A 26536-nucleotide genomic window follows, 5' to 3' on the forward strand; every position below is an offset into this window, starting at 1 on the left:
AATATTAAGAGTAGGGCAGAGTTGGGCAGACTAAGCTTTAACTTCCCTATTGCAGTAGTTCTCCAACTTTTTAACTTGGTGGAGCATTTTATAAAATAGATGATATCATGGGCCATTGTCCTCTGCTAACTTCCCATCTTTCTTGGGTTAGTCCTCTCTGCTCTTCTGGTGGTGGTTCTGTGGACTGCTAACATGACCTTCATATTCCACCAATTATCCACAGAACATAACTAAACAGTAGTTTGATACATACACTGCTTTTCTTTTTACTTTTAAAGTAACAAAAGATCAGTCCAAGGGGATCGTTTATCTGCAATAACCATGGCATTGCAATATGGATCAGAAAGTGATGAGGATGCTGCTTTGGCTGGTAGGAGTTAATACTTCACTTGTACCAATTTCAGTTTATTAAAATTTACTGAACGATGTCTGTATGATACTTCCTTTGCTACTCTTCTGGACACTGCTGATTCCAGTTTATTTTGAATAGTTTCCAAAGCATGACATGCAATTTCATCAGTGCTGGTCACTGGTTGCTAGAAGTGTAGATGAAATGTGCAGTTGGCAAGTGAAGGAAAGCCAAAATAAGTTACCTGCTTGGATTTTGATTTTTGTTGCATTGCAATCCATGAAAGCTTTATAAACTGGGAAAAGTGCTGCTTGTTTTTATATCATTGTGTTAAATTAGAAAAGACACTGGATACTCTTCTAGTATTGAATAGAAAAAAGTAGATTCGTACAAGTTCACAGGTCATCTAACTTTATTCTTAGTGAAATGTTTTATTTTATTTTATTTATTAAGCTTTACTGTTGATCTTAAATACAATGCTTAGACAATCTTCTCTTACATATTCTAACTTCTGGCATCAATATAAACACTGAAATCACAGCTATTACTTAAAAGGATAGCAAAAGATAGTAGGTCTTATATTAACATGGCCGGGTAGAATTCTTAAGGTTACATAGAACTTTAGCAGCAGGGCTCTTTGTGTTTTAAATGATATGGTGGCAGCTCACCCATCTCTATATTAGATATTTATACATTTTTTAAAAATCTACTAATAGTATATAATAATTGTAAAATCTTGCAAATAAGTGAATATTAACGTAAAACATGTAAACAAATGTCTTTTAATATAGTCATCCCGTTTTACTTTTCTCATCATCAGCCTTTTTAGCACCTTAACATTAGCATAAAAAGTTGTACTAAATCCATGTATATTGGTCATGACCTTTAAAATATATCTCCCCAAAGGAGGCCACTTTATTCTTTTTATTACCCTTTTTCCTAATTTTTCTAGTAACCTTCTCAGTGCTCTGTTCCAGAACAGTTTCCTCAGTTTTCTTTTATCTGAGTTTTGTTTTTGTTTGCTATTCCTGTGAAATTGGACATGTCTGGGTATTTTTTTTAAAATAAAAATAAGACAGGACTTAGACAGTTTACCAACTCTCTACTAGCCTGAGGATTAAGCTTACTTGTCACGGTAAAAATTCCTATGTCTTTTTTCCCTCCCCTCGCAATTTAAAAGAATAAAACAGTTGTGTAATGTGGTTAGTTGTAACATGTTATCAATCAACTATCTCATTAATAACTTTTAAAATATGACTTATTTCAAAAGTACTTTATTTCTTTCCAATCAGTCTCTCCCACCTGTCCTCTCACACACATCCCCTCATCCTCATCTATTCATATGCAGAGCTAAGACATTCTACTAGATACCTGTTAGCCAAACCACCAGTATGAAAGATAGAAGAAACATCCTAAAGAAGCAGTGGCCAGATGAGACACTAACTATGCCCAACTGCTGGGAAAAGGGGACATGCTGTGATTCTTACCAGGACGCTGTCCCTGAACTCTGATTGGAGACATGTTCATTTTCCTTTCTGTATTCTTCCCAACCCAGAACTTCTTATCTGCTGCAAGGTTGGGTGAATGGCCTCTGCTACCCTACAGTCTCCTCTAGCCTCCTGTGATGAGGGGTATCGTATTCTACCTCTCCCTTAGACTTTTAGCTGCTGCAAGGAGTTGCAGTCCTTTCCCATTTGTCCCAAGTGAACCTTCCTCCCAGTTTCTGTTTCTGAGCCCCCCTCACCAAGTGAATTTGATTAATTTTTGTAGTTTCACTACTGCTTGGCAAGATTCTGAAAAGCAGCACATATTGACAAAGACCCTTGTTCTCTCTGCTGCAGCTTAGTAAAGGTCTGAGCAGCAGCAGTGTCACTGGAAGTATGTCTTCTGACTTCGGGAGATGCGTGGCATTATCAGCTTAATTTGGTTCACATTTTTAAGGTTTTTTTTTTCCCCCCAATTGTAGGAGCTATAATCTTTTCTTTAAATGAAAGTGTGGATGTTGCAGAAGTCAGGCACACTCTGGTAGGAAAGCTTTGTACCCAGTATGGGTGAGTGGATTTTTCAAGGCCAGTAAAAAGATCAAGTTGTCTTTTTTTCTGTCAATTTGCAGTCACTCCATATCAGCAATACCACTTTCAAGAGCACTCAAGTTTTCAGCCATAAAGTGCAATACGTTAAGTGTTTGCACCTGTCAAGGATAGGGAGAAGTGGTTGTGGAATGAAATGTACAACAGACAGTGCCTTATTTAGAAAACAAAAAAAACCTGTTTAATAGTATGTAACTTGTTGTTTTAGTCTTTTCTGCATCTGGCTTGTGTTTTGCCAGGTGTGTAGACATGAAACCAACTGTCTAAAGTGAGCATTACTGATTATAATCTCCAAGTTTAGCCTCTTCCTAATGGGTGTTTGTGTTCTGGAACCACTTAACTTTAAACAATCTGCAGTCTCACTTTAGGATGTTAGGTGAACACATTTTTTGCTGCGAAACCTGCTTCCCTTTGACATTGATCTCAATCCATTTCTACCCACTTCTAAAAAACAAGTGAAAATTTCTCTTTTTCAAGGGTCTTTTATTAGAAGTGCCTCTGACACTTTTGATGCTACCCAAATAAGGTGGTCTTCGTGAACCAAAATTTATTGTTAATACTGCATTTATAAGCACCTGTCAGCGTGACACATATCTGTGGTGATATTATGTAAATCTTTTTCTTTTTTTTATCTTTTCTTTACGGTGCTTACTCTTTTTTCTTTCTTTAGGTTTTAGTTTGGAGGTCTTCTTATTTCATTGTTGTACAGAACACCCAGAGTACATATTTACATATACTACATTATTATTCTTTTATTGAGAAATCAAGGGGTTTTTTATAAGTCTTTAGACTAGAGAAGGTATCTGGTCAAATGATTTGTCAATATCAAAATAATAAGAAAATGGGACATGCCAGATTAGCTTGTTTTTTCTGACATAACACAATGGGGTAGATTGATTTCTATCAGTGGTTTATATCAGCAAGCAGGGAACCTTGATATAAATCTATTTTACTCTTCATTTGCATTTGTACTTTTTAATTGTTTTCCTGGAGAAGCTGATTCTCAATACTTAGCACTGTATCATTATTTAAGCAGTTATGTAGCTTAACATACATATATTCAGCTTCTTAAGTTTTACAGTTTTTTATATTAGAAAATGGTGAATGACCCATTCCTTATTTACTGATGATTAATTTTTCACTTGTGATTTGTATCCAGCTGAATTTCAATTTCCTTACAAATTCAATTAAAACTGCACAAAAACAGTATTTTTAAATGGGGTTTTATTAGTTAAATAAAAGTACCTTAAATATGTTGGTTACATAATTTTTTCGTATCAAAACATGTTTGGCATTTAAAACTAACTGATTTATTAAACAAAAGATTATCTGTAGTTAGTGAATTGAAATGATTGGGTTTTAGCCCCCATGTCCTTCAAGATTTTGGAACTAATAGATTGTATCTTCTCTCACACCTAATTTTTAATTATACACTGGAAGAGGAAAACAAGCTTTCCTGCTTTAATTCCCATTATGTTTCTCAACTTTGAATGAGCTAGTCATTGAACTTCCGAACCAGTTGAATAAACTGACATGAAAAAAATATTCTCTGCACTTTCAGAAGAGACTGTTGTCAAAAGCTTGTTTAGCACAACATTGGTTGTAGGGGCTTGGCCAGTGACTTCACCAGTTCACTGGTTTGACTTTCTTTAAAACTTCATCAGCAAACATGTACTGCTTAAAGTTCATTTATTTTATATAATTCAAATCAGTTTTAATAGATTACAGTAAGCTTAGACCTTAACATAGGTTGTCATAATTTCAACTTTAATTTTAAGTAGGTTTATTTTTAAAAGAAAAATATATTTAATTTAAAATAAAAATCAATTTTTAATTTTTTTAAAATTCACTGAATTTTATCCACCCCGCAACACAAACATTTTATAAAATGTTACCAAGAACCTGAAACAGGCCTTTCTGAGAGGCTTTTTATAGCCTTCCAGTAAGTGGTTTAGTGTCCTAAGGGCAAGTAGGTCTAATTAGTGCTTGGGGTTGTTTTGTATTTTTATTGTTGTGCCCACACGGTAAGGGTGATCATCTGTCTGTAGTAACTCATGGCTTATAGTCGTTTTAGATGGAGGGGCTGGGCTGTTCTTTCTGTCACACTCTGCAGAAGATGCTTAGTGAGAATTTGTCACAGTCTTTCTACATCCCCTTCCAAATGTTCTTGCAGAGCATTCACCGGCCAACCTATTTAATTGCTGACTGTGAAGGGGAAAGAGAAAGGACCACTGTCATTTAAAAAAATGTTGAACAGAATGAACAATTTTCTTATCTGTGCTACAGGTAGACTTAAAATTCTTTGGATTTATATTGCTAATTTTTTCATTCACTTTTACCATTTATGTCATTAGTTTACTTAAGCATTTATCTCCGCTTGGAGAATAAAAATGAACCAGCCTGTTTCACTCTTCATTTTATGCATGGGTGCTCATGCACAGCAAAATGTGACAGTATCTTGGGTTTAAAACATTGCAGGGTAATTTTTTTTTTAATGTTTTTATTTTAATTAAAACAAATTAATGGAAACATAACTACTCATCTTAGCTTTACAAAAAATTAATTTTTCAAATGTAAATTGTGTGCTTGATTTCACCTGCCAATGTCCTCTGAATCATTTGCAGTTATTACCCTGGTTATTATTAAAGGGTGGATACTGGAGAGGAGTGTTTTAGTTTTAAAACTTTTAGCTGCACAGGTTAGTACCATAAATATTCATTGTTAGGTCTGTTGCCATTATTTCCCAAAGGTGGGATAGGGTAGACTGCTTTAGGTGTCTGTTCCACCATAGTAGTGAGCGTTTCTTTGAAGCCACTGCATAGCTACAGAGGTGTGCCCTCCCACTCCCTTGTGTCTGAGTAGTCTGGGAGTTGTCATGCAGCTGAACACTCCTGTGGACCATCAGTTTCAGATTGGAAAGGAAAGATAACACTAGTGTGTCATATGACCTGGCTGTCTACTGACTTATAATTTGTTTAATATCTCTTTGCTTAAATGGGATAGAAAGCTGAAACATGGTCAGGCTATGCTTAACCGTAATGACAATGTCTGCTGGAAACTTGATATGACCATTAGAGGACTGTCTTTTGTGTCACTGATCCAATGGGACTCCTCTACCAAGCTTTCATTCAAACTACAATTTGGGGATCGGGAGACTGCTTTGATGATGATAACTTTTAACTGTACAAAAGTATGTAAGGATCTAGTTTTTATGTCTGTCTGGTACAATTAAATTACAGTTATTTAGATGTTTTGTAGGTTTAGTGATTTTGTACACGCACATCTTTTCCTTATGGTTCATTTTATAGTGTCTCACACTATTTTCCTGCACTAAATATATATTTTTTGTAGGGCTGTCAATTAATTGTAGTTAACTCACACAATTAACTAAAAAATTGTGATTAATTGCAGTTTTAATTTCACTGTTAAACAATAGAATATCAAATGAAATTTATCTCATATTTTGGATGTTTTTCTACGTTTTATATATATTCTGTGTTGTAATTGAAATTAGTGTATATTATTTTTGCTTACAAATATTTGCACTGTAAAAATGATAAACAAAAGAAATAGTATTTTTCAATTCACCTCATACAAGTGTAGTGCAATCTTTTGTCGTGAAAGTGCAATTTACAAATGTAGATTGTTGTTGTTGTTACATAACTGCACTCAAAAACAAAACAGTGTAAAACTTCAGAGCCTACAAGTCCAATCAGTCCTACTTCTTGTTCAGCCAATCGCTAAGACAAACAGGTTTGTTTACATTTACAGGAGATAATGCTGCCCTCTTCTTATTTACAGTGTCATCAGAAAGTGAGAACAGGCATTTGCATGCTAGCTGGCATTGCAGGGTCTTTATGTGCCAGATTTGCTAAACGTTCGTATGTCCCTTCAGGCTTCAGCCACCATTCCAGAGGACATGCTTCCATGCTGATGATGCTGATTAAAAAAATGTGTAAATTAAATTTGTGACTGAACTCCTTGGGGGAGAATTGTATGTCCCCAGCTCTGTTTTACCCGCATTCTGCCACATATTTGAAGTTATAGCGGTCTCGGATGATGACCCAGCACACTTTATTCATTTTAAGAACACTTTCACGGCAGATTTCGCAAAACACAAAGAAGATACCAATGTGAGATTTCTAAAGATAGCTACAGCACTCGACCCAAGGTTTAAGAATCTGAAGTGCCTTCCAAAATCTGAGAGGGACGAGGTGTGGAGCATGCTTTCAGGAGTCTTAAAGAGCCAGACTCCAATGCGGAAACTACGGAATCCGAACCACCAAAAAAGAAAATCAGCCTTCTGCTGGTGGCATCTGGCTCAGACAGTGAAAATGAACATACGTCGGTCCGCACTGCTTTGGATTCTTATAGAGCAGAACCTGTCATCAGCATGGACCCATGTCCCCTGGAATGGTGGTTGAAGCATGAAGGGACATATGAGTCTTTAGCTCATCTGGCATGAAAATATCTTGCGACGCCAGCTACAACAGTGCCATGCCAACACTTGTTCTCACTTTCAGGTGATATTGTAAACAAGAAGTGGGTAGCATTATCACCTGCAAGTGTAAATGAACTTGTTCAGCCAATCGTTTACACAAACAAGAAGTAGGATTGAACGGACTTGCAGGCTCTAAAATTTTACATTGTTTTATTTTTGAATGAAGTTTTTTTGTATGTAATTCTACATTTGTAAGTTCAACTTTCATGATAAAGAGATTGAACTACAGTACTTGTCTTAGGTGAATTGAAAAGTACTATTTCTTTTGTTTTTTTACAGTGCAAATACTTGTAATCAAAAATAAATATAAAGTGAGCACTGTACACTTTGTATTCTATGTTGTAAATGAAATCAATATATTTGAAAATCTAGACAACATCCAAAAATATTTAAATAAATGATTTTCTGTTATTAACAGTGCAATTAATCATGCAATTAATCATGATTAATTTTTTTATTGCACAGTTAATCACGATACATTTTTTTAATTGCTTGACAGCCCTAATTACTTTCTAATATCACTTTCATGAGTCTTAGTCCTGAAGTTTATAGATTTGGGGAGAGGGGGAAATACCATTATAAAACATGTTATGGATCATAAGTTTAGGTACTAATCAAAGGAAAGTGGCATAAGTGAATCCTAAGTTGGACAACCCTCAGACTTTATGTAGTCTTTGTTGCTTCCTTTGTGGTACCTTTATTAGAATAAGCTCTTCAGTCCAGGTGTGATAATTTAAGAAGAAACTTAAGAGAACATTTCTCAACACCATAAATATATAGATTTATTTTGAATTTAATCACTTAAACTAACTCCCTTAAGCGCATATGAAAATCCCAGCCTCCGTTTACTAATTTCCACTCTTGTAGTGAATTCTGTTCCCAACTGTTCTAACCACTGTTTGTTTAACCTTAGGCAAGTCACTTACAACAAAACTTTCAGTTGTAGATCCTTGGCACATCTGAAATCAGGCACAAGCTGTCTCACATTGAGCGCCCTTAAATCAATGCACACAACATTCACAGATTTGTAAATTTTTAAGGTTAGAAGGGACTGTTATGATTTCTAGCTACAGCACTCAACCCAAGGATACCCCCTGCATGACACAGGTCAGAACTTCTCCAAGTGATTCTTACATCAAGCCTATGATTGCTGGTGGAGCTAGAGCATATCTCTAAAATTAGTGAGTATTTTCTGAAAATGTGCTTGTTAGCTTTGAGCTTCAGTTCCCCTACTTCACAGGATTTTGAGGCTTGCAAATTTCTTTATTATTAAAGGTTTAAGTAAGTACCTATATACACAGAAAATAAAAACTACTGCAGATTTCTCATTCTGTCTCCATTATGCACATTTCCATATCCATGTAAACGTCAAATCTTAATATGTAAATCATCAGTTCAATCCAAGTGTAAGCTATATTTGATAAAATGTCATTGTTTACATTAGTTCTAGGACTTTTGAAAAAGTGAATAGCATCCTTGGGGGGGTCCCTTTTTGAGTAATCATCACGTTTAAAAACCAGCTACTTGGATTTATGTAGTTTGAGAGAGAAAGAATGATTATTTCACAAACATGAGTGCTCTAACATTAAGTGTTGAAGATATATATATATAGGCTCACACATGGAAAACTCTCTGTTGGAACTGATTATTATATGTTTAAATTCTTTGGATAACCCAAAAAATTGTTCCTGTAGTCCATTAGTATTTTCTCATGGGACACCTCAGTTAAAAAAAAATATATATATATATTCCCATGGGGAAGGTAATCAAGTCCCTTTATGCTCATGAATGTCCAGGGATGTGTAAGAGGAGTGCCATGTTGTCCACATCATGTTATTAGATATTCATAGATTTTGCAAATTATCTCACTTTCTAGCATTTCTAAAGATTTTAATGTATGCTTGCAGCACAAGGGGTTTGTAACCTCCTTTATTTGGGTTCATAAATATTTCCTATGTTATTTGAGGGATTATTCCTCCTTTCCCTAAAGAATTCCTTCAGCATCTTTCTTATATGCAACAGATATTATGCCTCACCAACAGTGGATTGCTCCTGGCCAGGCTATTTTGTAACACTCCAGTGTGTGTTCTTACTCTCCTTCACTCATGTGTGCAGTCATTTCCGTTTAGAAAAGTACAGAATGCAACCCTGTAGCATGATGGCAAATAATACAATTCTACAATTGTAATTTAATGTTGTTGGCTTGGTTATTAAATAAGCAGACAGCTAATTTCTTCACCAGTTTGTGTTTGAGTGGTCTTAGTCTGTATTCTCAGGTACAGCACATTACAGTAATCCCAAATGACAGTGTTAAAGGCATGAGGTCTGCACCTGGTAAAGCACGCAATCTGCTTGCCAAGTCAAAGTTCCTCTAAGCCAGTGGTTCTTTGGGCTGACATAGTTAAGAGACATCAGTTTCATAGCCAGCGGTACACAAGCGAGTGGTGCAGCCAGCATCACACCTGACTGCTTTTGAATGTCCTAACCCAGTGGATCAGATGTGTACTTTATTACCTGGTCATCCAGAAGCAGCAGATAACATATGATATCCCTCTCAAAGTTATAAAGCGGAATATTAAAAAGTGGGTAAATTCCCCCACTTGTGGGTCAGGCATTACCTCATTAATTATTTTTAAAGTCAAACAGTCAAAACAACAGAGCTTTATTTGTTTGCCCATCGGTTTCTCTACTTCCTTCTTTCTTTTTTACAGCTGCTGCCCGTTATGAAGAAGGAGAGTCTGAAGCAGAGAGCATCACTTCCTTTATGGATACTTCTAACCCTCTTTATCAGCTTTATGATACGGTTAGAAACTGCCGAAATAACCAGGGTCAGCTTATATCCGAACCCTTTTTCCATTTGCCTTCCAAGAAAAAATATCCAGATTATTATCAGCAAATCAAAATGCCTGTTTCATTGAAGCAAATCAGGTAAGAAAACATGGAGTGTAAACTATATTTGCTGGGCTTGAGCACATTGAAGAGCTACTTTCATTACTGGCCTATTATACCATGAACTAATTCTTGTGTTTTTTATATATATATATATATATAAAAAATATGTCTTGGTAAGCAGATCCGTACGTTTACTATATGTTACATGGATTTGTTCTGCAATTGCTGTCATAGATTAAGTAGTTCAAAGAATTCCATGCATTTTGCCTTTTAAATTGGTCTGCATCCATCTTCTGATCTTCCTTTGTAGATGCCTTCTGTTTGTATTTTTTCACTTTTTTAATTGAAATTAAGGTGTAGGACTCAGAGTCCTGAAGGTGGAGCTATGTTGTTACCAAACAGGTACAGAATGGCTAGTGATAGAACAAGCTTCCACACAACACCCATATTGTTGTTTGTCCTGGACCTTGTGAGATACTTGTATAGGAGCAAGAAGATGGTTTTATCTCTAGTCATTCTGTCTTTGTCCCTCTGCTTAGACAACCACCAAGGTGTAAATTGTTACACTCTTTTTGGTGTAATAATACATAATGACTTCAAAGGAGTTACTTTGCTTGTAATTTATTGTAACTGAGATTTCAGTCTGGCCCATGGTTCCTTTTGCTGTACAATATCTTCATTTTTTCATATTTTATTTGCGTGCGCACACGCACACTCACACACATTACTGTTGTAGCAATTACATTGCTTATGGAAGTAATGAATGCATCTTGGTGTTGTGTAAATGTTATTTTTTTTATTCAAACTGGAGAGAAGGGCCTGAAATTCATGTATGCTGTATATAGCAAAAGTGAATTTTCATATTAGCTTTATCTTGTTCACTGACTGGTGAAATGTGGTATTTATCTGTCTGCTGCACCTTGGTTAAATCTTGGATTATATTCAGTCAACACTTAAATTGCCATGTAATCTTTGCATATTTGTATGGACAAAAATTCTTCCAAAGGCGCATGTGCATCCTTAAACGCATGTGAGTTTAACTATATAAAGACTTGCAGAGTTAAACACTGGAATAAATTGCCTAGGGAGGTTGTGGAATCTCTGTAATTAGAGATTTTTAAGAGCAGGCTAGACAACCACCTGTCAGGGATGGTCTAGGTAATACTTAATCCTGTCATGAGTGCAGAGGCCTGGACCAGAAGACCTCTTGAGGTCCCTTTCAGTCCTACGATCCTATAGAGAAAATAAAGCAGATTGGGTCCTAACAATACTTTTTTACATCTTCAAACTTCTGTGTATTTGTTAATTTTTGTGAGGTACTTACGTAAATAGTATCTCTTCAATTCACAGATGGGGGGGGAAAAGGAGACAGAAAGGTTATATGCCACAGAAGACAGAAGTCCGTGGCAAGCAAAGTGTGGTACTCCTGGCTCCCAGCTCAATCAGCTAGACCAGTGACTCTCAACCTTTTCAGACTACTGTACCCCTTTCAGGAGTCTGATTAGAGTTGCCTATCACAAAGTTTCATCTCACTTTTAAAAACTACTTGCTTACAAAATCAGACATAAAAATACAACAGTGTCACAGCATGTTACTACTGAAAAATGGTTTACTTTCTCATTTTTACCATATAATTATAAAACAATTGTTTTGTAAATATTGTACTTACATTTTAGTGTATAGTATATAGAACAGTATAAACAAATAATTGTCTTTATGAAATTTTAGTTTGTAGTGACTTCGCTAGTGGTTTTTGTGTAGCCTGTTGTAAAGGTCTAGATGAGTTGATTTACCCCCTGGAAGACCTCTACATACCCCGAGCGGTACGCGTACCCCTGGTTGAGAAGCACTGAACTAGACTATATTGCCAGAGAGGGACCTGAGGGTCCATGAAGCTTGTGGCCATGCTCATGCGCTTTCCCTTCTCCATCCTCAGGTCCCCAAATTTGGGGGGCATTATAAATGTTAAGGCTAATTTCAAGTTATCTCTGAAATGAAAAAAACCCTGTATCCTTGAAAGCATAAAGCTGCTTACGAGTGGAGAGAATTGGTGATAGTGAGTGTCCATTTAAAAGAAACAGTTATTTACATTTTACCCAATCCAGTCATGCCCAACAATGGTCTTGTGAGCCTGTGAAACCGTCTTTTGAGCTTAGAGTGAATTCATGATCATGTTTGGATGTGAGAAGTAGTGTTACTTGTGGTGCTGCTGATGGCATTAGTCCTCTGACAGCAAGTTCCCTCCCGGCTAGTTGCCAGCAACAGAACTGGCTCTTCTGTTGAGCTGTTGTAGGATCTGGAAAAAGAGTCCTGGCACAGTATATTGAGAGATGGTATTGTCTAGTGGACTTGAGGACAGACTGAGCAGAGAACAAGACAGAAAGAAAGGTGGGAGCAAAGCAAACAGAACAGAAGAAGGATGAGAGGAGTAGAAGAGAGTGTAACTTGGAAGAGAGCAAGTATGACTAGCAGAGGATAAAGCAAATATGAAAAAGAAAGAATAAGTGTAAGGGGATGCATCTTATCTGAGAGAGTACAGAAGAAAGAAACAGTAGATATAGTGTGGAGATTGATTGATTGTGTTAGGCATAGAAGAAAAGAAAGGGGATAAATAGGGGCTGGAAGAAAGGGAATCAGAAATAACACAAATTAAATTTGCTGTGATAAAATAGCTAACTCATACTATTTTTATTGAATATATCTGGCAGACATTGGTTTCTGTAAGTTTGGTAAAGGGCAATGGGGTAGATATTTTGAGAATTTAAGTTAATAATGTTGGCTATTCTGGATTCTATAGTCAAATAATTGGAAGAACAGACAGGAAATAGTTTAAAATTCACCATAATGTGAACACAGTCACCTGGGAAATGGGGCGTACTAGAACTTCAGTTTACTTTAAATAATTGTCCTTTGAATAAAATTTTAAAATGTTGGGAACTATGAAACCGAAGAGAAGCAGATTAGTTCATTTTCCACAACAGAAAAAGCTTAAATTTTGGGATAATCTTCTAGCCACTACCACTTTTTAATGTATTAAATTGGGAGATGGGGGAGGGGGGACTTGCACATGCCCTAAGAATAATCATGCCGCCTCTTCCCTTCCCCCACCCCCAAAAAGTCATAAAGCAAGTTCTGTGCAGGATTGTGATAAATCGTGGACAGGAGGCAGTTAAGTTGAAAAATCTGTCTGTCTACCACAAAACGCTACGGCCAAGTTGTACATGCTCCTAAATTAAGAATACTTAAAGAATAAACTAATCAACAAAACCCTAGCACCACCACCCCGGTAATCAGATATCCCAGTTCATATTTTTGTTTGAATGGATAACATCCAAAAGTTCTGTTTTAAGGTTTTCTTGGAAGCTATTAACTCAATTTTTGTGTGATAAGTGTCTCATCCTTCAGATTTACATTAACACACTACTGACTGTGTGTATATAATGGTATAGTAAATGTTACCAGCTGGTCAAACACATTTTGATCTGTAATTTAAAAGTAAAGTACACTGGACCCTCGCTAGAACATGCGTCTATATAATGCAAATTCGGACATAACGTGGTTGCGGCCATGGATCCTAAATTTAAGTACTGTAAAGTACAATTTTTTTGAGTATAGACATGATAAATCGACCGCTGAGCGCTCTCCTGTCCACTCTAGTACTCCACCGGAATGAGGAGCGCAAGCGCAGTCGCCAGGAGAGCATCAGCTATTCACGTAGCTGAAGTTGCGTATCTTAGATTGACCCCACATGGTAGTGTAGACAAGCCCTAAGATGATTGCTGTAGGCCTAGAATGCCATACAAATGTAATGTAATAAAAATTTACAGGTACAGTATTTATCTTTAGAAAGATGTCAAAAATGTCAGGCAAAAGGAAGGCTTACTCGATGCAGGAGAAATTGGACGCTATCCAACAACTTAGAAATGGCGAAACCCAGGCAAAGGTTAGCCGCGATATTGGCATTAATGAGTCCACCTTTCGTGGATGGCTAAAGAATGCTGACAAGCTCGGAACTTACATTCATAACCTGGATGAAGAGCATGGCCTTCAAAGAAAACGAGCCCATTTAGTGAATGATGCCGTTCTTGATTCTGCGGTGTACATGTGGTTTGTGCAAGAACAGCACAAAGGCATTCCAATCTCTGGTCTGCTTATAGCCATGGAAGTGGAAACATTCGACCGGGGACATAATGTCGAATTCAGCAATTTTAAGGCGAGTTCGGGTTGGCTATGGCGATTTCAGAAAAGATACTGAATCTCTCAGATTGCAGTTTCGGGAGAAAAACGCTCTTCTGACGACGACGACACACAATCGTACACTGCGAAGCTGAGGGAAATTTTACAGGCAGAGGGTTACTCGGAGGAACAGGTTTACAATGCAGACAAAACAGGAATTTATTATAAAATGTTGCCCAATAAAACCCTGGCTGTCAGAACAGATGAATGTAAGAAAGAAGGATATAAACAGGCAAAAGATCGCCTTACTTTATTGTTTTGTGTGAATGCAGCAGGCAAGCATAAATTAAAACCATTGTGCATTGAAAGTCTCGCATGCCTTGGTGCTTTCATCGCGTAAATGTGAATTGCCTGCCTTTTTTGTACAAGAACTCCAAAAATTCCTGGATGACGAGAGATTTTTGAACAATGGTTCTTCACTGAATTTGTCTCTTCGGGCAAAATGCTTAGAAGAAAAGGCCGTTCTTTTGCTAAACAACTCTCCAGCACATCCTCCAGCAGAAAGACTCAGAACCCGTGACGGTAAAATACAGGTTTAATACTTACCTAAAAACACGACTTCCAAAATCCAGCCGCTTGATCAAGGTGTTATCGCCATTTTTAAGCAGCACTATCGACGGAACTTCGTACAACAAATGATAGAAAGCAAGTTGTCTGTCACCAATTTTCTGAAGAAGTTGACTATAAAAGACTTCTTTTACATTGGCAGCGATTCCTGGAATTTATTACATGCTGAAACAATAAAGTTGGATGGTGGGACTGAGAGAGTCGTTTGGCCACCCGCACCTGGAAGAAAATGAAGAAAGCAGATCACAGTCTGACGAGGAATTTGACTTTGAGGGATTTACAGAGGAGGAAGTTGGAAGAACAGACATGGAGTGGATGCAGGAGCTGTGCCAGCAACTGTCCGGGCTCAGAGTAACTGTTCTGCCACAAAATATCGAGTCCTGGATAAGAGGCGACGATGAAGCAGGAGAATTTTATCCCGTTGCTGAAAGTCTAACGGATGACCAAATTCTTCAGGCAGTAAGACCAAACAAAATACCAGAAGCTGAAGAATTGACCTTCGCCGTGGAATAAGAAAAGGAAGATGAAGTGGGCGTCGTTCCAACGTCAACTGCGACCGTAGTTAGCTTAGAGACTGCTTTGGGACGCAAGACGTTGAGCCTATAAAAATTATGCAGCTACGTAGTCTTTTGCAGTTTGCTAAGCAGAAGCAGCACAGCAGCAAGAAGCAAAAGCAACTCACTGACTTTTTAAAGAAAAACTAGACTAGTTTATTGTAATGTCTACTTTAAATCTCTAATAAAGCAACACTTTTTTTTTTCTCGTTTATTGTTTCCTTCAAGAAGGAGTTTATTTTCTAAGGTTTTCTATACTTTATCGATATGACATTTACTGTACACAGTAATTTCATTTTAACACGGTCCCCACTATAACGCGGTACTTGACATGGATCCCAAATCCCGCGTTCTAGCGAGGGTCCGGTGTCATTACAGCAAATAGAGGAATAAAACATGACAGTTCACTTGAATGATGAGGAAAAGGGTGGCATTTAATGGGAACTGATGTTTGAATAAAGGAATGAATGCACGATTAGATGATCGTGATGGTTCCGTCTGACCTTAAAGTCTAAGAGATGTGTATATATAGAGCACAGCACTTTTTTGCAGTTTAGATTACAAAATACGGTCTCTTTCAGAATTACAGAAAGAAGTTGCTTGGTGTTAAAATTTCTCAGCCTGTTATGTTTAAATGATCATTTGCTTTGTAAGTTAGAACCTTCTTACAATGTGAGTAAGACTGACATACCTTTTTTTAGTTCAATGTATTTAGAAGTCAAACTTTCTAGCTGTTACATTCATTTGTTTGTTCATTCTGAAAAATAATGCACTTCTGTGTGTGTTACTATTCATTTATTTTAAAAAAGTGGGAAAAATATATCTTCCTTGAATATTCATGAATACTCTGAAAGAGAAATTATAGTAATTAGTCTTGCTTGGTTAAAATGATTTGTAAATATTCGCAGCTTTTGGAGCTTTATAAAGTGTCATTTCCTTTTGGCCAGATTACTAGCAAAGCTTTGCAGAATGTTACATGCATTTCATGTAACATGCTCTTCAGTAAAAGTTTGTATAACTTATTTTTAATATGTTAGCAAATGTTTCCAGTGCACATTCATACTCTTTTTTTGTGTCATCTTTAATGTGGTATAAAAAAAGAGTTTGGCATTTCAAAAACTACTGAGAATAGAGAAAGAAAAGAAAAAGAGACTGCATTCTTCTTCCTTGAATTCTTTCACTCAGAGGCGGAGGTCAAACCCGCACGGTTCTAAATGTATGTTTTATTGAACAGATTTTGATGTTTAATCCTTCCTTAGCTTTTTGCATTTTCCAAGGATTCTTCACATGGTATGCCTTCAGAATAAGGAAAAATAGGTAACATGCAATTTGTTCATTAGAACCCTGTTTCCAGGACAGACCTAGACAGATTGTCTGTCTGTTTGAATGTGGAGCAGGTATCTTTTTGTCCTTAAATTTCACAAATGAAAGAGTGATCAGCTACTGGTAGAACTTGTGATGGATAGAGTGCTGATTCCGTTCCTTTCACATTCTAATCATATAGAGGTCCAAAGCAAGGAAGATGTCATGCCAAGGTTAATTTGGGCTCATTGGACTTTAAAGCTGTTCCCAGATTTCAGCAGGAAAAGAATGAACTAATCTTTCTCATTTTGTTTAAGAGGGAAGTATTTTCAAATGCAGTACATGTTTCCAGCATACCCTTGGGATCTTTAGATGTTGGATCAGAAGAGACTAAACTTGTTCTTGAGCTCATTCTTTGAAATGTTTCCATACCAACACCATCAACCATGTACTTTAGATTTTTCCTGGGTTTTCTTTATATAAAGGTTAGCATACATAGGGTTTACTGAGTTACAGCGGTGTACTGCTGAATAGGGCTATGATTCTGGGTAGTTTAAGCCTCACTGTATAAAATAAGCAAATGAAAAGGGTCTGTAACCACCCAAAGTAGCCAAGTTGAGATATTTAATTTTCTGCTGAAGGCATATCTCATTCTGTAGAGCTGGAAAAGTCATGATACTTAAGTTTTATTAACTTTGAGTAGAATTAGATTTGTTAAAAGTACTTAGGTCAGGGGTAGACAAAATATGGCCCGCAGGTCAGATCCAGCCCGCAAGTTCCTGCTGCGGAACAGGGTCGGGGGCTTGCCATGCTCTGGCGCTCCAGCCGGGGCGGTGGGTCAGGGGCCGCACCACACATCTCGGGTCTGCTTCGGCACTCCAGCTGGGGTGCTGGGTCGGGGGCCACTCTGGCGCTCCAGTTGGGGGCCGCACCATGTGCCGCTCCTGCCGTGGCGCTCCAGTCGGGGGCCGCACCATGTGACTTGGCCCTGCTCCGGCCAGGGCGCAGGATGTGGCTGCACTACGCGGCTGGACCCCGCTCCGGCTCTCCAACCGGGGCCCACTCCACGCGTCTCCCGGAAGCCGCAGCATGGCCCCACTCCGGCTCCTAAGCACTCCAGTGGGAGCTGCGGGGCAGTGCCTGCTGATGGGGCAGCATGCAGAGGTGCCTGGCCACGCCTCCGGATAGGAGCCAGAGAAGGGACATGCCACTGCTTCCAGGAGCCGCTTGAGGTAAGCGCTGCTCGGGGCCTGCACCCCTGAGCCTCTCCCCACGCGCTAACCCCCTGCCTCAGCTCTGATCCCCCTCCTGCTCTCCAAACTCCTCGATCCCAGCACGGAGCACCCTCCTGCACCTCAAACCGCTCATCCCCAGCCCCACCACAGAGCCCACACCCCCAGCCGAAACCTGCACACTTTCCCGCACCCCTCCTCCTGCCCCAGCCCTGCTCCCCCCCCACCCTCCAAACCCCCTAAAAGCTGCAGGCTTAACTGAAAACAGCTTAAGAAGTGTTCCTGTCTCCAACACCCAGGTACGCAGCTCCCAGTGGGGTCCAAACCCAAAATAAATCTATTTTACTGTGTATAAAGCTTATACAGGGTAAACTCATAAATTGTTCGCCCTCTATAACATTGATAGAGAGATATGCACGGCTGTTTGCCCCCCCATGTATTAATACATACTCTGGGCTAATTAATAAGTAAAAAGTGATTTTATTAAATGCAAAAAGTAGGATTTAAGTGGTTCCAAGTAATAACAGGCAGAACAAAGTAAATTACCAAACAAAATAAAATAAAACATGCAAATCTAAACTTAATACAGTAAGAAGGTGATTACAGATGAAATGTCACCCTCAGAGATGTTCCAGTAAGTTTCTTTTACAGACTAGGCTCCTTCTAGTCTGGGTCCAGTAATCACTGACACCCCCTGTAGTTACTGTCCTTTGTTTCAGTTTCTTTCAGGTATCCTTTGGGGGTGGAGAGGCTATCTCTTGAGCCACCTGAAGACAAAATGGAGGGGTCTCCCAGGGGCTTAAATAGACTTTCTCTTGTGGGTTGAGACCCCCTCTTCTCTCCTATGCAGAATCCAGCTGCAAGCTGGAGTTTTGGAGTCACATAGGCAAGTCACATGTCCATGCATGACTCAGAACTTTACAGGTGGCAGCCGTTGTTCACATGCTACCTTGAATGTCCCCAGGTAGACTTCTTATGTGGATTGGAGTCTTCCAAGGTTCCATTGTCCGTTAAGTGTTTCTTGATTGGGCACTTAACTTGCAAATTCCTTTCTTAAGAAGCTGACCAAATGCCTTACTAAGGCTACTTAAAATCAAACAAGTACACAGACAATATTCATAACTTCGAATACAAAAATGATACATGTATACAAATAGGATGAATATATTCAGTAGATCATAACCTTTACAGAGATATATTACATGACATATGTAGCATAAAACATATTCCAGTTATGTCATATATACATTCATAAGCATATTTCCATAAAGCATTATGGGGTGCAACATCACATACCCCTTCAGGTAGTTGAAGGCTGCTATCAGATACCCCCTCACTCTTCTCTTCTGCAGACTAAACAAGCCCAGTTCCCTCAGCCTCTCCTCATAAATCATATGCCCCAGCCCCCTGATCGTTTTCATTGCTCTCCACTGGACTCTCTCCAGTTTGTCCACATCCTTTCTGTAGTGGGGGGCCCAAAACTGGATGCAGTACTCCAGATGTGGCGTCACCAGTGCCTAACAGAGGGGAATAATCACTTCCCTCGATCTGCTAGTAGTGCTCCTACTAATGTAGCCTTCTTGGCAACAAGGGCACGCTGCTGACTCATATCCAGCTTCTCATCCACTGTAATCCCCAGGACCCTTTTTGCAGAACTGCTGCTTAGTCAATCAGTCCCCAGCCTGTAGCGCTGCGTGGGATTCTTCTGTCCTAAGTGCAGGACTCTGCACTTGTCCTTGTTGAACCTCATCAGATTTCTTTTGGCCCTATTCTCTGTGAAAGCCCTTTGTCTCTGAAGTTTAGCTTGTATTTGTTGAACTTCAGAGCACAGTGCAAAAGCCTGTCTATTTGATAACAGCCTTGAGATGGATTATGGTTTGAGGGGTGGGTGAAGAGGGATGCGGGTATGTTGTTGGCTGGTGAGCTAATTTATTGTATCATGCTGCTGGATTAGTGTTCCTATAGGCATTGTGAGTTTAAATACATTGTTAAGGGGCCTAGAACTTATGTATGATGTATATTTAAAATCTAAATAAGATTTTATGAGATCTTTAGAAAGTCTCTAAAGGCTTATCTATACACAGTTCTTGTACCATTTTCAACTAAATCGGTTTAGAAACAGATATGGTTACATTAGTTCATAACCTGCCCTACCCCAACCATACCCCAATATTGATATAGTTATATCAATATAAATTTACAGAAATAGGATTTACATTGATATAGTTAAATAGGTACAAAAACTGTGTTTAGACCAGCCCTTAATAAAGAGGAATAGCATAAAGAGGTAATGAGGAGAAGATTTTACTGAATAAAGAAATGCAGTATTTGTGGTATGTATGTAGATGGAATCCATCAGGAGTCTTCAGAAAGCTGAACAAAACCTTTCTGCAACACAGCAATCAAAACACATTAACTGTAACTCCCAAACTATAGTCTAGGAAGTCAGGAGACTAGAATTTTTTAAGGTGTGTATTTTCATATTACTGTCTTCCAATGTCTTAAAATTTCTCTAGCTTTCTATAAGAAGACAAATACATCAGTGTTACACAAGAACATTCACAAGGTATACACTGCTACAATTAAAACAAACTTCAAATTAGTTGGCTCAGCAAACGAGTGAGAAGCATGAGTATTGCATCTACACACCTTATTTGCTTTCGAGGAGATGAACTTTAGCATAAATGAGTTCTTTATCACAGCCCTAATGATTACCTGTATAGCAAATACTTCAGAATGGAGAAAGGGTAGCTTTTTTCCTTCTTTTCCCACAGCAATAAAGATGGAGGGTACTCTTGCAAATATTTGGAATGTTCTACTTGAAAAAGTATTTACTATTCCTGACTGTCATGATCTTCATAATCATAGTCCCAATAGTCCATCTCTGACTGAGACTAATTCTGCCGTACAGTCTGTCAGTGGTGCGCAAACTTGGTGGGTGGCGGGGGGAGAGGCACAAAGAAACTTCAGCCTTTCGCCCTTTTAAAAACAAACATGCAAATAAAAGCACAGCCTGTCTTATTTTCAACAATTTGGTAAGTTTCATAACTACAGCAGGTTTGCTATGCCCTTAACATTAATTATGATTCTTATTAATTTTAAAACTCATTTAATGATTAATAATTGATTATTAAAAGACATAAACTGGCAACATATATAATAGTTGAGAGCCTGGAATCTGTAGAATGAGTCAGACACTAATACTAAACCGAATGAATGAATAGTCTCACTTATGCATTTCCCCTGCACCTTCCCATTTAAAAACCTAGTTTCATATTACAAGTAATACAAAAAACCCAGTTTCAGATTTCAAGTAATGGAGGGGGTGTCCGACAAGTTCCCTGAATGGGAAGGGGTTGCATGGCTGGAAAAGTTTGCATACCACTGGTCTACATCAGTTGTCACAGTCCTCTGAAGAAAGAAATATTAACAAAAAATACTGCTTGGATGCCATCAACATTCCTTGAGAGAGAAGCAGGGTACTTATTTGTGGGAACTTCTATCCCATTGCAGTCCTCAGTGGACACTTGGAGTTAGGGTTTTGATGAATCTTTCATGTATAGGTTCAGTTCTAACTAGTAATTTTAGAAGACTGACAACTTGCTTTATTGATTCCCAATTAGTTTGTGGGAAAATATGTCAAAGAATAGAATAAAATTACGCTTTAAAAGTGTAAATTGCATGCTTACATTTTCTCCCTTGACAATGCAAATCTGACTTACATACCACATGTAAATCCCATCAGTCAAGCAGTAAGCAAGCAAAAGTCTAGTCATTTTCACATCGGATAATCCCATGTAAATTGGGAAATTAGAATAATGTTAAAACATCCTTCTTTTTAAAAACATCCATTCTTTTGCAGTTTCCTATGACACTTTCTACCCTGTGTTGCCTTGTATATGTCTAATGGTGTATTGTCCTTTTTATATTTAAACGTTCAACAAGGGTATATGTATGTACATGCATGCACACATCACATACTTGTCAATAACTTTGTTAGACTTGAAGAATTTAATATATTTTATTATACAAGATCTATCTTAAAAAATGCATACTATCTTCATCAATTTTCTAATTAGTTGGAGTAAAAGCATCCTGTAGTGTTTGATACTAGACAAATGGAACAGGCACAAAACTTATATTTTCATGAATATGGAATATTAAATCACCAACTACATCACGTAGAAGAGAACTTAAAAAAAATCCTGTACGCTTAGCATCTGTTTTTTAATAGTATTTAATAGTATTTAACTAACTATTAAAAAAAAAAATCTCTAAGTAACATATAAAGAATGCATAGTGCCAAATTCTACCCTTCTTACACCCAGGCAAATAGTTGATGTTAATGCAACTGCACAACACGCAACTCAAGACTGAATTTGGCTCATAATTAAATTTGTACTAAAACCTGTTTGTAGTGGATTTTGATAATCTATAATGGAAAAGAGTGATACCTTGCAGTATAGATTGGGAGCGGGGTTGCGAATAGTCAGTCTGCTGCTTATTTATGAGTATTAAAAGTGAGCTAAAGAAGATTTAAAAGAAATTAACAAGCTATTCAGCATTCTAAAGTATTAATAGAATGTGTTGATTTAAAATGATACATTTTAAAGCAAAATGTTAGAAAATAAGTTTCTGTTCCTCCTAATGTTCAGGATCTTGGTTCAGGAGTTTTTCTCCCCCAACAGTAGAGTTCACTGACACTCCAATCTGAACAGGAAAGCTTCATTTGCTCAACTGCATACAGTGGGGAGTGTGCAGATAGGGACCATATGAACTATGCAATTAAAGTGTGATTCTGTTCTGAAAAATGATTATTTAGAAATGACATAGTAGAGATGCATGTTTATGATTCAGTGATTTCCATAACAATTGCAGCTCCTCACCCTGTTTGAACTAGCTGTATTCTCCTCAACCATTGCTGAGAAATACAGAATCTTGTTTAATAACAGTGGGACTAGATGACTCAGGGAACTGTTAATAGAATACAGCCTTTCATGCTCCTAGGTCACTAATACAGTTTGGTGTTGACCAAAAGTGGTTGCATTTATATTCTGATAGCACCGAAAGGCCTCCACCAGCTATGGGGCCAATTGTGGCAGACTCTGTACAAACATAAATGACACTCTCTATTTACAGATTAAAAGACATCACATCAGATGGATGTGACAAACACGCAGGCTGGGAATGAGGTGTGAGGGAGGTGGGATAACAAAAGTAATAGGATATGATCAATTTTTAGCCAATCATTAGCAATACTCACAACTTGCCTGCCTGCCTGGCACAGTTGCCAACTTTCACGCGGTAAATAAGCAGCCTGGCTTTCACAATAAGCCCAAAATCAAGCTAATCCCATTTCAAAACAAGGCCAAAACAAGCCAATCCCTAAGAACCCCAACACTCTATGTGACTAGATCCCCCCCCAACATGCAGTCTGGGACTGTGGTGGGCCCGCTGTACACCCCTGACTCTCTCCTCCCCCCTTGCCCCTGCTTGCTGGGAGCTGCTCAAAAAAAAAAAAGAAGAAGCTACAAGCCAAAAACTAGCCCATAAACAACTCACAAGGCAAATAAGCCAAAAATAAGATCAGTTTCTGCATTTTTTCCACGGGTTTGGCATGTCTGCTGCCTCGCAATTTGCAGGTATTGTGTGCTATTTGCAGATACCAGTTTTCTGTATGCATTTTAGTTGAGGTTAGTTTTGATGTGGGACTTGATGGAAAATGAAGGTTTTGACTGGCAATTTTTCCAACACATAAGGGGAAACAGGAGAAAGCAAAAGGTGCTTGCAAGTCAGAGCTGTCTGATTGCAAATTGTTTCCAGACGTGAAATGACTTGATGGTCTCAGACCAGTTCTTAGTAGTAGTTTCATAACAAACTTTACTGCAGTTAGCACTAATCTGCACGCTTCTTGCTGGCAGTTTTAGCAGAGGCCAAAAATTGACAGCTTGATCCAAGAGGGTGTGGAGCACCACCAGTTCCTGATAATTGGAGCCATTGGCACTTAGCATTTTTCATGTGGTGCTGAGTGCTTTGTAGGAACATGCTCACAATGAAAATGGGGATTGAATTATCTTTTTATATTGCAGGTGGTCCTTCCAGGCATGTTGGAGCAGTTATAGGGGAAACTTGTACTTCTGCTTCACATGCTATATCTATTCTATGTACAAAAAGAGGGCTAGAGTCTCCAGAGCTGTCAGTAGGGCACCTTTCCTAATGCTAAATTCACTTTAAAAACCAAAACCCAAACACTTTGTTTGGCATGTCCAGTTGCAATGTTGAGGTATAAAGGCACCATCAGAACATATTCCTCCACATCAGAGTTCTTCTGTTATTGACTTGCTTGGAAAAAAAGCATTTGAAATAATTACAGTGATGAACTATTGTGAAACAACATAAGTTGTCTGTCTTTTCCACAGAACCAAACTAAAGAACCATGAATATGAAACTCTAGACCACTTGGAGTGTGATCTGAACTTAATGTTTGAAAATGCCAAACGCTACAATGTTCCTAATTCAGCCATCTATAAGAGAGTACTGAAAATGCAGCAAGTTATGCAGGTATAAAGAGAAGAGTAAAACGATCAAGATGATAGCTATATGTATGAATTTATTTTCTTTAGGTGGTAGTTCTTGGAGCTTTTTAAATGTGCAGTAGCATATTTGATAGTTTATTAGCTGTTCTGTATGTTCAACAATGCAGTTTTTATGGTTAAGTATCCTGAACGTATTTTAATGTTCAGAAGTTCTCAATGCATCCTATACTGGGTCATCTGTCTTTGTCAGGAAATAAATCTGCAAAAATAATGTGCTGAATGGGGAGTGGATCTTCTTAGTTATTTCTTTAAATAACTTTGTTTGCAAGTAGATTAGAATCAAGCTATGAAAGTAAGTACAAGAATCTTTAAAATTGACAGATACAGTATAGCTAAAATGACTTGAATAAGAGGATACTAACACACTTTGTGTATTGTGAATTACCACATTTAACAGAACAGTTCAAATAGTTGCTAGTCTGAAATAGCATTGGCTTGAATTGATTCTTCAAAATATTTTCATGTCTTTAATAAAATTTTCTTTTGTGCGGATGTCTTTCACTGAATTACAGTCATTGGAAAGCTTTTAATGGTGCTTTAATATTTATGCATCCTACAGCTGTAGTTGTGTCTTTCTCAGTGAATCTGATCTGTGCATCTGTTTAATATTCATTTATTCTGGGAACATTCAGTAGCAAGTCTGACACTAGGGATTTGCTCTTTTTCAGGCAAAGAAGAAAGAGCTAGCTAGGAGAGACGACATTGAGGACGGAGACAGTATGATCTCTTCTGCCACATCTGATACTGGAAGTTCAAAAAGGAAAAGGTATGCACTTTTGTTTTTCCTACAGACATCTTTTTGTTGCTGCATTCATTTGTCATATAGAAGAACATTAAAACATCTGTGTTTAAGACTTCATATATGAATTCTAAAACCATGAGACATCTCATTTATCAGTTATAATTAATTGTTTTATTTTTCTATACTGACATTTTCTTACTAATATGTAAATATATAGCTGGCAAGAATATTTATACTTCAGTTTCTTAAAATGTATGACACTGACATTTTACATAATTAGGTAATACTATGTGTGTTTCTCACTTAAGATATAGTATTTTCAGTCCAAAAAGTACTCTGTAAGTTCTTGTGATTTGTTATTACACTTTATCTGTAACTAGCAATTATGTTGCTCCTCTTCCCTTGTTTTCCTCACCCATGACTCGCCTTTTTACTATTGGGTAGTAATTCCCGAATGAAAAATAAATTGATTTTTAAAATACATTTTCAGTTTTTACATTTTATTGTTAATCTTAAATCCTGTTGCAAGATACAGGTTCTTGATTGGGGAAAACTCCCTGGGATAAGATCACTGGAATTTTTTATCTGATCCAGGACAGATCAAGTATAGTTTCACCATGAAGGTCACGGGGGGCCACCTCTCCCTTCCTTCTGATCTCACATTCCCCAAGTACTCTCTATCAGGAATCATCATGGGCCAAGGAAGGCATAAATAGACCAAATATAAGAAAATAGGATGATTATGGCAGGTGGTAGAGTATTAAAATTTGTGTACATAAAACACAACAAAACAAAACACCAGACATAGTGCTCTGAAAGCATTATAAATGCCCACTAAGATCATAGGTTTAAAAATATCATGTTTGGAAGATAGATGCTAACCCATCCATTCTTCCTCAGAACACTAGGGAAAAGTCTTTGGTGTTTACTGAAATGACTGAGATAGCGAAATGTGTTGGTGTAAACTGAGATTCAGGCCCCTCCACTGTTGCTCCAGCCTCTTACTGTCAATCTTCCAGGTTCTGAGTTTGCTGTTATGCTAGGGAGAGGGACTGGAAAAAGGTGAAACCAGACCAGAGCCATCAAAACAAGAGAATCTTTCATAAACATGATTATATAATTGTAGTAGCATCCTCCATGTTTTCTGGATTGCAGTCATCAATCAAAGATAGAAAATTCTCGGCCAAAAGACTAGTAACTGAGCTATAGGAGGTGGTAAAATTTGGTGATACCATTGGAGGGAAAAGAGATCCTGAAAGGTAGCTGAGTGATCTCGGGGAGAGAGAGAGAATAAAGTGCCAAATAAAGATAAGCAAGGAGCAGACCACAACAATTGCAAGTCTATGTGACTTGTAGAATCAGTGGATACTGCTGACACAAGCAAATTAAATTGCCCTCTGTGCCCTAAAATCATGTATTGCATTGGATCCTCTTATACAAGAGAATATTAAAATCCTTTAAAAAAAAAAATCTAA

At 37.8% G+C, this 26536-nt stretch overlaps 1 protein-coding gene across 17 annotated transcripts in view; it reads left to right on the forward strand.

The window, feature by feature from the left end:
- Window positions 1–26536, forward strand: part of PBRM1 (polybromo 1) — an 86934-nt gene that overhangs the window by 18411 nt on the left and 41987 nt on the right. For all 17 annotated transcript variants that reach the window (XM_037905599.2, XM_043552215.1, XM_043552212.1 and 14 more), the window contains 4 exons: window positions 279–370; window positions 9652–9868; window positions 24143–24284; window positions 24988–25085. In XM_037905599.2, the coding sequence (XP_037761527.1) occupies window positions 279–370; window positions 9652–9868; window positions 24143–24284; window positions 24988–25085 (549 nt within the window). The remainder of the gene's footprint in view (window positions 1–278; window positions 371–9651; window positions 9869–24142; window positions 24285–24987; window positions 25086–26536) is intronic.

Source organism: Chelonia mydas, chromosome 7, assembly GCF_015237465.2.
Source record: "Chelonia mydas isolate rCheMyd1 chromosome 7, rCheMyd1.pri.v2, whole genome shotgun sequence".
Taxonomy (NCBI): Eukaryota; Metazoa; Chordata; order Testudines; family Cheloniidae; genus Chelonia; species Chelonia mydas.